A 15935-nucleotide genomic window follows, 5' to 3' on the forward strand; every position below is an offset into this window, starting at 1 on the left:
TGTATGCATATACAAAAATATTTTTTTTGCAATGGACTATTTTTAGCTATGCCTAAATTTTTTTTTTTATATATCGTTTATAATTAATGGCTTTCTAACTCGCGAACGAGTTGTCAGATCGCCTCGTAGAAGCCTCCGGTGACTACAAGCCTGGGAGTTATTTCCACTAAAGAATCAGTTATTCAAAGGGGAAATGTTACCAGCCTTCTGGGCACGATGCCCGATGAACTTTCTTCTAGTATTTAAATTTTTAGAATAAGTTTTATGTAGCAACATATATTTTTCTTTAAGTGCCTCTAACCAGTAGGCTTAATGTACATAGTGCCGGACCGGAATGGAAGCACATTTTTTGTAACGAAGTTGTTTAAAACATAATTAATTATTGTGTAACGTATAAATCAGATACGATACGGCAAATGCGGAAATCCCCAAGAATGCACGAGTGATCTCCGAAAGACGCGCGCATAAAGATGGACAAGCGCCCAGGTTTTAACCCGGTGCTTTGTATAGTCGGGTTTAAATCGGGTTAAAATCCATTAATGTCCAAAATCGAGGGCAAAATCTATTTACAAATAAATGTTTGTAAATCGAGATTTGTTTAAATGTAATAATGATATTATTATAAAATGTTTATTCCTTGCTCCCACATTTCGTCTTTCTATTGAATCGCTTCGCTCCGAATTCGCTTGAAAATCGCATTGAAATGAATCGATACAAAATTCATAAAAATCGAATCATCATCTTTAGTAGTAAGTGAGAGTCTACAGGATTGCAATTATATTGTGTGGAATTGCCTCTTATTCGTCTAAAAATATTTTTTACAACGAAATTTGTAATACGTACGGATTCAAAATCCATATTATTTTAACGCGCATAATGGTTTTCGCTTATAATTTTGGGCAGAAATGGTTAAAATCCGGGGCTTCGGGTAAAAACACGGTTTAACCCGTTTTTTTGTCTCGTATCTAATTTATACGTTACGCAATTGACATAAGTAAAGTTCGTTATGCTTCTATATGTTCGCAGCAATGTAAATTGAGCCGTATGCTATAATACAGGAAATGACACTGTTTTGAGATTTAATTTATTTTTATAATTTTCGGACCGTTCGTATTGATAACTAATCTTATGCATGTTCATAAAAATGGAATGAAGTTCCAAAAATTTACAACAAACGATGTGTTATAGGAAGTATTAAATGTTTTATTTTTATAAACCGAGTTCATAAAAAGGAGGAGGTTCTCAACGATAACGATGCGTGAACCGCGCACAAGCGATAACGATGTGTGAACCGATTTTGATGATTATTTTTTTGTAGGAATGAGGGTACTTCAATATTGGTTCCATTTAATTTTGATGCAAATACTCTACAATCTAAGGGTGGCAAACTAGGGTATGACTCCGGTTTCGCGCACTTTCCGGTAACTGATATAAAAAAAACTTGACAATTAGATGTAATTCTAAGTACTTTAGAGGTCGGTTTTTTTAGCACTCTGTACTGAGATTATTATGATACCTTGTGGTTAGCGACACGCCTATCCAGAACAGTAGCAGTGCCACTTCGAGCTTTAAACCACAAAGATCTGAGGGGCACTGTCACTGCGCTCCGTGTCTGTTTTTCCACCAGCACCACTTCAACACTGGAACGCAGGTAATTAAGGTGGCAGTACTTACGTACAGTAAAATGAGGAATGGATTTAGTTGTTTCAAAGACAGTTACAAAGAAGAAAGGCGACATCCCGTGTATTTTGTGACCCAGTCTATTTGACGACATACATTAAAGAGACCTATCAATACTTGTGATTCATTATCAAAGCATCAAAAAAGCTAATTGAGTACAGCCTGTAGAAGCTGGGGGTTATAAACTTGATATAGGTTATGTTTATAACGTTGTCCTATATTTCGGTTCAGATGTTTGTTCATATGAATGAATGAATGAATGAAATATTCTTTATTGCACATTAAAAATTACAATGACAAAACAGAACAGTAATGTAAGTATCACAGAGTAAGATAATGTACAACAGGCGGCCTTATTGTTAAGTAGCAATTTCTTCCAGGCAATTTTATTGGAGAAAAAAATTAACAGTTGGAATGGGAAAGACTATCTTGTAATGAAAGTGGTTATAAATACATACACTACTCATCAATAAAGTAAATATATAAATTATAATATTATATATATATACATTATTAGAATAAATACACAAATAATAATAATATTATACTCGTATATATATGGATATAATAAGGATACTTAAATATTTTTGTCGGAAAATGTAATAAATAGCAATAATAATAAGATAAATATACAAAGGAGATTATAACACTATGCAAAAGAAAATACAATGAAGGATCATTAACACGTCGTTTGAAACAATCAAGAGAAGGGGATCGACGAATAGGTTCTGGGAGAGAATTCCATAGACGGATATCAGATACAGTAAACGAGTTGGAGTAAAAATCAGAGCCATGTGATATTCAGTATGCGTGTATCAGAGGAGCGAAGAGGACGGCAGACTGTAGACGAGTGAAAAATAAAACGTTCTTTGAGGTTCTATAAAGAGGCGTAAAGGGATAAAATAAAGTAGATTACAGAAGGGAAGGTGTGTGAAGGTCTCTACGCCGGTAGATGGGCACCCATTTAAGTTGTGCGCGAAACTGGAAAATATGGTCAAACTTATGAAGTCCGTAAATAAATCTTACACAATTATTTTGGAGGCGTTCCAATTTATTAAGCAGGGTGACTGTCAAATCCGGAAAATGAACATCTGAGTAGTCCAAAATCGGATGTAGAATGCTCTGAGCCAGCGTAATTTTAGTTTTAATAGGCAAAAAGTTCTTCTGTCTCCGAAGTGATAAATGTGCACCAAACACCTTTCAGGTAACCTCAGCAACGTGCGGCTTCCATGTTAGATACCGATCAAAAATTACCCCCAAGTTTTTAACTTTGTTTAAATACGGAATACGAACACCATTGAAAACTACAGGTGGTAAGGATTCAAGGTCAATACGAGATATATACAATGGACTACCAATAATTATACATTGTGTTTTGATGGGTTAACCTTTAGACCAAAAGACCGACTAGTCAAGAATACATTGAAGGTCCACATTGATGGCATTGACGGCAAATGATAAATCGTTAAGAGACGACTGGATGGATTTGTAGGTCATCTGCATAAAGATGATAGGAAGAAGTGAGGGAGTGCGTAGTAGGGTTAATAAATATGGAAAATAAGAGAGGAGAAAGAACACAGCCTTGTGGGATCCCGGCAGAAATACCAGACCACGTAGAGAAAGAATCCTCATTACGTATGCGCTGCCGACGTCCACAAAGGCAACTGCGAACCCAATCAATAACTGCTGGAGACATGTTAAGTAAACGCAGTACCTCCAATCATAAATCAATGTCAACAAGTCACTAAAGACATTACTGAAATTGAGTAAGGTCAGTACCATCAATTGCTGGTTTTCCATGCCCATATGGATGTCATCAGTGATTTTCGCGAGTGCGGTAGTCGTAGTATGACCAGTGCGGAATCCGGATTGGAAAGGATTGAAAAGGTTGTTTCTGTTTAGGACATTAGTTAGCTGGTGCTGAACTAGCTTTTTTAAGACCTTGGAAAGGAAAGGAAGAATTGAAATAGGACGGTAATCTGACGGGGTACTTTGTTTGGATTTTTTTAGGAGTGGAATGATATATGCGTCTTTCTACGACGAGGGGAAAACTCTTGTGGAGACTGATGTATTAAGGATGTTGGTAATGACGGGAGTGAGGAGATCAAGAAGAGGAATGATCATGTTACAACTAACACAATCACTGCCTACAGCATTGGAGGAGATTGCTAAAATGTTTTTCTTAACGTCACAGTCAGTAAATTGACTAAGAACAAAGGAGAAATAGTCAGGAATTGGCAATGAAGAAAAATATTGTAAAGTGTTGTCTTTGATTGAACAATCCAAGACAGAGGTAGATGAAAACTGAGAATTAATTTTATCGAGATTTAGGTCTGGAGAATAATTATTGTAACGAGATTTACTAATTCCAAGCGACTTAAGGAATTCCCAAACTTTTGTAGGATTACCATTTTCAATAGAACTGTGGATATGACATCGCTGAGCATCACTTATCATGGTGTTGCAACGATTTCTAATACGGTGATATTTTTTACGGTTTGAAACAGATGGCTTAGTTTTGTATCTGGTCTTAGCACGATTTTACCACATCATGTAGTTGCGAAGATCATTACTCAGCCACGGTGCGGGAAGGTGCTTGATACGAACAGGTCGAACCGGTGTATGTACGTCGTAAAGTTGAGTCAGAAGCGACGTAAATATCTGAACCTGATTTTCCACCGAACTAACGTTATCCACTTCCGACCCTTTAACCCATGGTCAACCCTAATGGCGTCTTCCCGCAATCGATCCAGATCCATAGCTCCAAAATTGCCTTGAAGGAGAACTCGAAGCTTAGCTTTAGGTTCACGTACCTTATATGATATAATATATACGAGGTCGTGATACGAAAAGGCGTCTGCAGTAAATTGACCATGTTTGGCGACAAGTTCCGGAGAAGAGACAGCAACAAGATCTAGAAGTGAGGGAATACAGTCGGGGAAATGACGTGTCGCACTAGATGGAAGAATATGTAATATTGATGAGTTCATAACGGAACGAAGACTATACGACCGAGAATAATTTTTAAGGAGGTAAGTATTAAAAACACGCATTAGAATGGTGTGATCGTAAGAGTGAAGTCTTCGAGGAGCGTTTCAAGAGTGGAAAAGTAGTTAATCCTTAACGATGGACTATAGTAAACACCGAGAAGTTTAGTGTCTTATGATAAGACTGATTAAAAATTCTAGAAATAAGTGTTCTGCGGTGTTGGGTGGAGGGGATTAAGGTGATGCATTAAGGATTATAAAAGGAATATGGCTACCAAGATAAATGGCTACCCCACCGTGGAAAGATTTACACGGTCATTACGGATATAATTGGAAACCTGGAGGAGAGAAAGAAGTAGAAGGAAGGAATTAAGAACGTCTCTGATACAAGAATGGCATGAATGTTTTTGTCGTGAAATGTGGCAAGCATATCCGCAAAACGTGCCAGAATACTTTGCTTACTAATGTTTACAACATTAAAATTTTTAGGAACTTCTGAAAACGTGTTATGTAGTAATTCGTCAAGAGCAAGCAAACTGTGACAAAACTGTGAAAGAAACTATCGTCTGAGGACTCAAAGGAACAGGACAAAAACAGGTATTTTTTTATTCTAATGTAATTGTGTATTTGACCTCCATCTCACTTGATGGAAAGTGATGATGAGGTCAACGATGGCGCATGCACGCCTAGATAATGCCTATTCACTCTCGCATTGAAAAGGTCTAAGTTATAACGTTCAGGGAACAAATCTGCAGGCAGGGAATTCCACACCACAGCCGTTCGCCTTATAAATGTGGAAGCGTAACGCTTCGTGTGACGTCACTTTGGTTACATAATGATATATCCATAGTATGCATGTAAGCAACAATAAAATAAGATATAAACTAAAAATATAATATAAATATATAAAGTATTAAAAAAACTAGATACTATAAAAGAAGAAAAAAAAAGAAAAAATTAAGAATTAAATTAAATTATTTCGTATCCGCTAGCAGCTTCGTAGCCATGAAACTATTCGTAGTAGCAGAAAACGACAAGTTTTCAGTTTGTTCCTAAAAGTAATAAAGAACTTGCTGAATATTCCTAAATCTGCCAAATTCTGCCACATTTAATACAACGTTAACCTTAGAGGATGGAAAAAAACTTTAACATATTCTATCGCAATAAAAATGAACAAATCTGTCCAAATGGCAGAAATTTGCCACAAATTGTCACACTGTTCTCAATCTCAAAGTGACATTGACATTGGCAAGAGGCCTCCTGTGAAAACGTTCCTTTGCTAACTTTCGTATCTCTCATTCTGTCTATGGTTGAACTGAAGCAATTACGTTGTGTTCTTACATCTATTTTAAAATAAATTGTTTTGCAATTTCTTTATTCCCGACTTCTAAAAATATACAAAAATATATACTAGGCATATACTGTATAGGCATATACTAGGCATAAAATAAAACGTAAAATTATACTAGCAAAGTCCATGAATGGCATTTCGTTGATTTTGGGTCAGCTTTCGCCATCCTTCTTTTTGCAGTCATATTATTGATTACGGTTATAGTCAATGTAAAAGTTTTTATGTAATACCTCGTAAATGTTTAATTTATACCAAAAGGAAAACGAGCTAAACCATTGTAGATAAATAAAAGCATTTGAACACAAAACCCTCATGTATTCGTCCGGAAATTTCCGTTCGACTGCTCCTGCGTCATTTCTGCTATCGAAAATATTTGAATTATTTTTGTACGGTTTAAATCAAGAATTTCAATACGTCACGCTGAGCAGGTAATTTGCTACGAAGCTAAGAGATGTCGCTCGTTTCAATGAAGCCTGATAATTTGATGAAAATCTAGTCGTTGCCCAAGATAGGCGACATTTACTTTGACTATTTACTTTGATTCTTTTAATAGACAACAGGGACATTTACTTTGACGCTGTTAACGGACATGACATTCAAATATAGGGATAATATTATTTGATGTTCTAAGATATAATTGATCTATAGTAAATGTGGGTATTTTTAAAGAAACGTTGCGCCCTATATTCGGTAGGTTAGGTTAATATATGAAAAAGCAGCACGAGCGAAGCGAGCGTACCGCGGCAGCAGCCGGCGAGTGGCAGAAGCTAATTAGCTTGCTTTTACAAACATGTTTTTAGGTCATGTTATAATATAATTAATATAGTATTAGTATACAAGTATAATGAACATTTACTTAGTATAAAAACAAGTACTTATCTAAATTTTATTTTTTAATGCTCATTTGTCTTAGTTTTTAGGTCCAACATAAAACTATCAAAGGTAATTTAAAGAAATCAAACATTTTTAAGTAGCTCAGAACATATTAAAATATTCATTCATTTAATTTATTTTATGTGTCAGAAAAAAAGGTTCAATTACTAAAAAAAAGATGGCCGTTTAGTGTTTTTTGCCTGCTGCTTTTGCAAATTTAAAATGATCATTTAAATATTTATAAGAAGATATTATAAACGCAAGAGTAGCTCTGTTACGTTTTCACGCCTGAACCGCTAAAGCAATGTTGATGAATTATGGCATAAAGATAGATGGGACCTAGGAGAAGGACATAGGCTACTTTTATCACAATAATAAGTCTTAACGGGGGTGATATAGTGAATGAAAGTTTATATGGAGAACCAATAAAACTATGAAAAATAGTGTAGTACAGTCGGCTACTCTAAGTACTTATTCTACGTTGACGAAGCGCGAGCACCTGCTAGTAATGTGTATGAATACCGAACTTCTTTCAAATGGGAATTCGATAATGAAGGTCCAAAGGTATTAGAGCGTAATTGCACTGCACTGCAGCTACTAGGGCAAACACGTACCTATCATTTTTCTATCTCACCCTACAACTCGTGGTGCAATCCCTACCGCTACAGAAATGCCCACCCAACTATGTTATTATTATATGTTATGTATGCTGCACAATTCGTGCCGCTTCGCACAAGTCAATATTTTTTTAACCGACTTCAAAAAAAAGGGAGGAGGTTATAGGTTCGGCTGTATGTATGTTTTCCGTTTTCTCCGTCAATTGTGGACAGTGGTGGTGGAAATTAAAAGTCGACTTTTCACAATACATGTAATCAACAAATCACCGTTACCATGACAACCAGAAAAAAGTATAAAATGTAGAAAGGAGTCCGTGATAGTCCCATTATCCCCAAGAACTCAGAATTTTATGAGAAGATCCCATGGAAATCGAAAAAAACTGTTAAGCAAACTTTTGAGCAATACTTTGAGAAGCTTACTGTACTATGCGAATGTTAATAAATTTATTCGTTTTCCATACAAATTTTCACCTCTATTTCACTCCTTTTAATATTTATTTTTGTCACAAAAGGTAGCCTATGTCCTTCTCTTAGGTCCCGTCTATCTCTGTACCCAAATTCATCAAAATTGGTTCAGCGATTAAAACGTAACAGACATACAGAGTTACTTTCACATTTGTAATATTTATTTGGATACCGTAATCGCATAAATACTCTATCATTGGTGAAAAAATTAATCTGGTCAATAAAAACGTTATTATCTTGTGATGAAAAGTTTGTAAAAAGAATACATGTCAAACTATTGTTTGTGTGACATTATTATGTTCAGATAATTTTCATAAAATTATTTTCAAGTATATTTCATAAACGGTTTCTTTTGTAATGGTTATTTATTTGTAAAATGACTTTCCTGATGTGAACATGTTATAAGGGTGTTTCGGAAATTTTCAGGGTTAGTATTTTCGCAAGCGTTGTCCATGAATGAATAATCATCAATGATATTTTTAATATATGTTACGTTCATAGTACTCGAAGTTTGAATTCCGATAGAAATTGCAAATGTTTAAAAAGTTTAAAAGATAGGAAAATAATCTAGATAGCCATTTTTTAAAGGTTGCGCGGATGGACTGAACACAAGGGGGCACCCCCAAAAAGGCCTTTAATGCTTGTTTCAAGTAGAGTAGATATAAATAATAGTTATTTTTATGCAAGGCTGCAAAGTTGTTGTTTAACGCGAGTGCTTGTATTGAAATCTGAGGAAGCGAAGGAAGCTACGATTGAACCACGAGGGAAGCGAGTTGTTCAAAAATAGATTCCTGCAGGCTTAGCATGTGCCTGAAGGCAAAAGTTATCTCTTCTTCGAACTTCGAAAGTTGACAGTTCGAAGAAGAGATAACTTTTGTCTTCGGGCTCATGCTAAGGTCACTGAGCGTAACAAGGGTTTCAACGCACGAGACGCAAAACAACTTTGCTGCCGAGCGAAACACTCCACTTTTCACCTCACTATAGCGAGGAAAATGGTAGATGAAATAATTTGAACAAAAAATTAACAAATTTTTTTTATTAAAAGAAAAAGTTTATCTTTGAATGCGTTCTGAATTTATACCACATACATTTTTATTCTTGCTTGTACTTTTATTTTGTGCGATTAAGTGATTATTGAAATTATTTTAGTTCTTCAACGAATTAAAACAATTTAATAAACACAAATAGTTATCATTATCAATTTAATGTGAACAGTAATAAGAATAAAATATACCAACGGATTTATATTACATGAATAAGTAATGTAGGATAAATCGCGTAGTTGAAAGTGTCCTTATCTTTTTTCTTCATCGAAAGAAAAAGTTGGGTGCACCCATAGATTTAGTATATCCATAGATTGGCCCTGAAGTATTGGAGACGAGACCAAAACAAAAATACATCTGTGTGCGTATAATGTGCATGTGTGCAAGATAAATAGTGTTGCGCCATCCACTGATTTAACTTTGATATCGATTAACATATTACACCGGCATTTCACTTCGTCGTATTCACCAAAATGTCTTATCGCAAAACGCCGAGACGTTAATTAACTAATTAATTAATGATTCAATACAAAATTAAGAAAGCTACTATCACTTTCTGGCAGTGCCATAGGATGGTAGGTAAACAATGGGGACTTTCACCCAAGATAACACTATGGCTCTACAAAACGGTGATAAGACCCATGATCAGTTACGGCGCGATAGTTTTTCAGGTTTTTTCTTTTCATATCTAGGCGCTTGTTAAGAAGATCAATAGTTTTCTTCATTTTTTTCATCCTCGGGGATATATCTCGATCGAGATCGTTTGCTATAGAGCTACTGGGTACTGGCGATGTATCTCTGTACACATATGAAGATACCTTGCGTCTTGTCTTCAATGTAACCTACAAACAAATATAACTATTATAATTATTGTATGATATGATGACATAGAAGTGCATCACAGTAGTGAATTTGTAGATAAGTAATAGAACCAAAAAACCGGCCAAGTGCGAGTTGAACTCGCGCGGAGAGGTTTCCGTACAAACTTAACATTGTAGTTGAAGAATATGTTCTCCATTAGATTCCAACAGCGAATATAGGTTTATTCGCACAATAGTGAGGAGATGTAAATACAATTTCTGTATTTTTTTCAAAACTTTAGGCTCAGTAGTTTCGAAGATAAAGAGAAGAATGATCAATTTTCGTCTATTTTCTTAAACAATTTAAAAATATTTATATTTCAAAATTACAAATAATATATACTTGAGAACTTTCCCTCCCAATAGTGACTTCAAATTCAGAATTAATTTATATACGTTACACATTTTGGGCACACAAATGCATATGTGTGCCAAATTTCAAAATAATCAGTCCAGTAGATTTGGAGTAAATTGGCTGTGACAGACGGGCATATGGACACACAAGTGATCCTATATGAATATCGTATTTTGGAACAGAACAGAACTCTAACAACAACAAATCGCTGATTTGTTGATGACGAGAGTAGTACTACACAAAAATCCATTAACTGTAATACATACCGGCATCAATAATGTAGGTACAGAACCAGAACGTAGCTGTACTCTTTGCTTGCCTCTAAAGGAAAAGCATTTTTCCTCAAAGTGTTTGCTGCATATTTTTGAAAACTTTTTGGCGAACCCAGTATTCTCTCTTTAGCATTATAACCCATTTCTGTCGTACTTCAATGTTTTGAGGAAATCAGAATCAACAACAATAATTAACATAAAAAAATGGGAGCCTCAACTACGCTATTAAAAGAAATTTTCGTTTTAATGTAGATACAAAATAATGCACTAATGCAATATTCATTAAATATAAAGTATTAAAACCAGAAATTTCTGATTCAATAGTATTAAGTATGAAGATGATTTCGGCTGTATGCAAGCCACGCCTTTGCTTTTCTTTTTTTCAGTTAATGACATCTCGATAGCATATTATCGATTGCGTCAATCTCTATGAAAGTGGGGTTATGAATTTCAGAAATTCACGTATTTGATATATATTTTTTAATTGAATTCGTATACATTTGGGTTATTAATGCACTTGAATGTATAATTTTACGGATATATTTATGTAAAAAACTTTGTGGTAGTGCTTTTGGACAGCTAAAAATTTAAATAGTACTTACATGTGAAATGTACAATTCTGCGAGTTTTCCTTTTTAGATGAGTTACATCCGGGCACTGAACACGTTACCATGACTAATAAACGTCCGTTTAACACTATTTCACATTTTAAAACCAATTATTTTTCAAAAATAAACGAAATTTGTTTCGTTGTCTGCTGACCCTAGGTTCATACAGGCTCATAGCATATAATGAAGTGGTCTACCTATCTCGCTCTAACATGCGTGTATACTAACGCTCTTTCACTTGCATTGCCAATCTATGGGTACCTATATACTAAATCTTTGGGTGCACCACAGTCCATCGTCAAGTTCGAATTTCAAAAACCTTTTTCACGCTAGCGTGCTAAAAGCGTTTTTGCGCGCAATTTCTATTGAGAAAAAAAGCCTTTCCGAACTAGTGGATGAAAACCTTTTTCATTCTTATAATTTTACGTTTACGGCTGATAGTTATCGAGAAAATTGGCGGGATTTTTTTTAATACTAGGAGCTCAGCACAGAAAAATGTCAATTAACTTTAAAATTTTTATAAAATATAATATTAATGTATAACTGTTTCGAGTAGATTAGGCCTAATTAAACACTTTATATCCTTATAATTTTTCGTCTACGGCCGATAGTTACCGAGACATTTGGCGTTTTTTTTTTAAATTTACTGTGAGGCCTTGCAAAAAATTCGAATTGCGTCATATATTTATGCTGGCCGCAGATTGATCGTAAGAAGTTACAATTGTATCACGATCTTCACAATATCTGCCTTTTTTATGTTTAATATCATTGAGTGTAGTTAGGTACTTAGTGTTTTTATCAGAAATGACAAAAGTTCAATGTTGCGTTACCTCCGGCTCCCTTCATCATATTGTCGGTATATCTACATGTGACGACGTTGTTCCACATTACGTTGACCTATACACCGTTTATAGTCAGTCTTGTCTGCTCCAGCAGTTATCAGACACCCAGTGGCCAGCTCACTCTCATTACAGCTCACAAAAATTGCGAGTATAACGATTTTACTCATTGTATAAACTTTAAAGCTTATAAGTTAATAAATATTACAAATTATAATGTACTTTCATCACCATATTAAGTTCATTAATTAAACTTCAAGTAGCTACGTTATCGGGCGTACCGGTACTACTATTAGCCTTCTCAAAATGTTTGCTAAGTTACTGAGAACAACTCTTTTAGAAAAATTATTACAGCATTACAAGTAAATATGTATGTGTTTTTTTAGGTTAAAGCATTTCTCTTTCCGTGGCCAAGTTAGAAGGGAGTAGAAGTGTTCCTTTTATATTCAAGTAAAATGAAATAATAAGGCGTTACGAAAATGGTAGCTGCAGAATCCGACCGATCACAAATTGCACAACGTGAAAACGAACAACTTGTTGAAAATGTACATAAAGATAAAGTATTTACCTCGGATAAAACTAGAGAATCTGTCGAAACGAATGTTTTAAAACAACATATTACAAAGCAGTGTATGATGGAGAGGGTTTTAAGGGAACATGGGCAGGAGAGAACTCTTAAGCATTTAGAAATAGAGGAATGTGTAGATAGAATGGATGTCAAAAAAAGACAAAAACGTGAGGTATCTGAATCTGAGCACTTCGATGAATCAGAGATTGTTAAAATGGCAAGACATGTATTTAGGTCTCACCCTATTAACAGATTACAGCAAGCTCAGATTGAACTGAATAATTATGAAATGGAAGGAGACAAATTGGCTTATAATTTGGATGCTCATTCTTTGAAGAACGATTACGCGGCTATCGAATATGATACCAATGAAAATGACCATATTGATATTATAAAAAGTATTTTTTGTAAAGACAATGTGAAATCAATTGATAGTGAAAACGTGGCAAACATATACAGACATGATTACATAGACTTGCCAAAGACGGGACGTAAGAAGTCGGAAAACTCTATTACATTTGTGTCAAATTCCACAATTGCGTTTGAACCTAAATCGAAATGCTATCTGAATCCAAAACAGATAGATAATTATCAACAAAGACATGACATAGAAACCAGTGATAAAGTAAAAAGTAAAAAAAGTGACAACTTAGAGTTGGATGTAGATAACAAACTTATTTCAAACATGCGAAAGGACCAAGAAGAAAAAGACTGCGACATTGAAAATAACTTATTGGCCGAGGACACAGGTAAGATATATACATATATATATATATATATATATAGTAATTTTATAATACTTTAGGTATTGCTCTGACCACAGCCCCGACATGTGACCGGAAACCGAGTGGATGTTATATTTAAGCTATCACACTTGTCACAAATTTAATGTCAATAACCCTTGTTCGGTACAGGACAAATTCCGGATTCGACAAGTTCGTGATTCGTTCGTTACAAGCAAAAAAAATTTTGCTTGTTTTTTAGTAATGGTTTTCAACAACTGTCTCCCTTGCCGAACGGCAACCATGCTGGTCTGCCATGCAGAGGTCCCGGGTCCGATTCCCGGGCCGGGAGAAATATTTGTGTGGCCTACATTTATTTCTCTCGCTAATTTGGGTGTGATTTGTGGTTGAGTATGTGTTTTTGTCCATAGCAACCACGATACAAGGTCTGTCTGGTGTGGGTCTAATAGTATGTGCAAAGACCCGAAGCCTAACTTGAAAGTCAGCTTGACGGCCAGAGTTAAAATTCCAAGTTGCGCATTTTGGGGAACTATTGGCTTTAGTGCTTAGACTACAGTGAATAGGTATAGGTTTCCCCACGGAAGAAAGAAAATAATGGAAATGGCATCATCGTGTCGTCACACGCACAGATTTGAAAAAGTAATCTTACATTAGTACTAAGATAACATAATTTTGATTGGTTATAAATTATAAACGAAATTAGACAATAATAAAAAACTTTTGGTAAAAAAAATTGAAATCTAATAAGGTTTTATTATGACTAGTCACATAAAGCTAAGAATCCTATGAACATCAACTTCTTGGATCTTTTTGGAAAAAGCAAAAAATTGACAATCAACAGATAGGGATGTGATATTTAATTGATATCGACATTATATTTCATAACTAGCGGAATATTGAGCTAGACATTGCTTTATACTTGCTATAATTAGGATTAACCACAGAGTATATGAAAACGGCATTTAAAGCAATTTCTTTGAGAACTAGCGTAACTGACTTTTACACGCACACATTTGTTACCAAATACGCATAAGGTTTTACTACACGCAAATATTAATTGATCTTAGCCACGCAGGCGTGTGCGTATACGTAGCTACATGCTACAATCACAGTGGTAATGATTTTTTATACTGTCATCGTACTTTCATTAACCTACTAGATTTCAAGTCAATCCGATCACCCGAAGGGTTGATATTTTAAAACACAGTCATCATAAAAATCTTTATTCTCCCTTATCCCCGGACACAGCAGAAAGTTTACAGCACCGACAAGACTGAACTTTCTGCTGTGTCCGGCCATGCCGACGACGCTGCTGTATCTGTCGCGGCTGTTTTACTTCACGAAATCTGAGAAGATAGTGAAGTATATCAGACTAAAAGCCAATTGCACCCTAGGGGGTCCCGCCACAGCGTGAATTTAAATTCGTTAGTGGTGAGAGTGCCAACCACAGACTACATAAATACTAGTAATAGACTGGTTAGTGGGCGTGGTTCGCGTTACCTAGCTTATGAACAGACGTTCAAATGAGTGTCAACAGCGCGTCAGTCGTTCAAATGTGATACATGATTATTTTGAAGAAAAAATAAATATTTGCCGAATTGTGCCATTATATCGTGTCGCGTAAAAAACCACAGTTTAAAAAATATCACGGGAGTGATTTCATTTCATCGGTAAGTACTAAAACTCTGTATGTTCTAATATTTTGAACAATACAATACTTTAATTTCGAAACGAAACTAATTTCTTGCAACCCGATAATAACAATATACATTGGTTGCTAGCTATCGCCGCCGTCAAAAGAACAATTTGAATGACGCTCAATGAATTGCTTGCACTAGTGTCGTATTACATTTGGTACTGGGTCCGCGTGTTGTAATCAAATTATCGATATGTAGAAACTCTGTATTTGGAAACCCGGTTTTGGTTTAGTTCGACATTTTTTTTATTATAGCGGTACCAATGTGTGAACATAAATTGTTTACAGGTATTTAAATGCTAACAATTTTCATTACTTAAATGTTTGGTCCCAAAAAACGCAATAGTTTTTTTAAATTTTCAATTTAAGTAAAAACGGTATATTATTGGAAAAAAAGGAAAAATAGTTAGAAGAGGTACAGTATCGATTATTTTACATTGCACGTAAGCTCGTGGAGTATCAAATGAAGACTTTATGAGATTGGAGATTTTCTTTCCCTTATCTACATGATTCCTATCTCCCTACATGCTTATTATACGCCACCTTTTTTTTTTTTTTTTTTTATTGTGACTCGACAAAATGACTGCACCGCGCCTGATGGAAAGTGCGAATACAGTCCAGAGATGAGAGTAACGAATGGAAAACACAAATATCTTCACTCCGTCACTATCATTTTGCCGGTCTGGCCAAATGCTTCTTCACACTACGTTTGAAGGACCCGATGTTATAGAGGGGAGGGAATACATGCGCCGGGAGTTGGTTCCACAATTTGATGGTTCGGCATAAAAACGAATTGCCAAACTTTTTAGTGCGGGACGGTATTGAACTGACCGTCCAACTGTGGCAACGCAGTCCGGCACGGGTGGTCCGCTGATGGAAAGGAGAGGAAGGGATAAGGCTGAATAACTCTTCAGAGCACTCACCGTGGTATAGGCGATAGAATACGCTAAGAGACGCTATATCTCTGCGAAGCTGTAA

At 35.4% G+C, this 15935-nt stretch overlaps 1 protein-coding gene across 5 annotated transcripts in view; it reads left to right on the plus strand.

Annotated features, from left to right (window-relative positions):
* The first annotated feature begins 12645 nt into the window (after positions 1 to 12645).
* Positions 12646 to 15935, plus strand: part of LOC113228516 — a 120367-nt gene continuing 117077 nt past the window's right edge. For all 5 annotated transcript variants that reach the window (XM_026461852.1, XM_026461849.1, XM_026461851.1 and 2 more), the window contains exon 1: positions 12646 to 13267. In XM_026461852.1, the coding sequence (XP_026317637.1) occupies positions 12661 to 13267 (607 nt within the window). In that variant the 5' untranslated portion in view covers positions 12646 to 12660. The remainder of the gene's footprint in view (positions 13268 to 15935) is intronic.

The sequence above is a fragment of the Hyposmocoma kahamanoa genome, unplaced genomic scaffold, assembly GCF_003589595.1.
Source record: "Hyposmocoma kahamanoa isolate Upper Pololo Valley unplaced genomic scaffold, ASM358959v1 232, whole genome shotgun sequence".
Lineage (NCBI taxonomy): Eukaryota > Metazoa > Arthropoda > Insecta > Lepidoptera > Cosmopterigidae > Hyposmocoma > Hyposmocoma kahamanoa.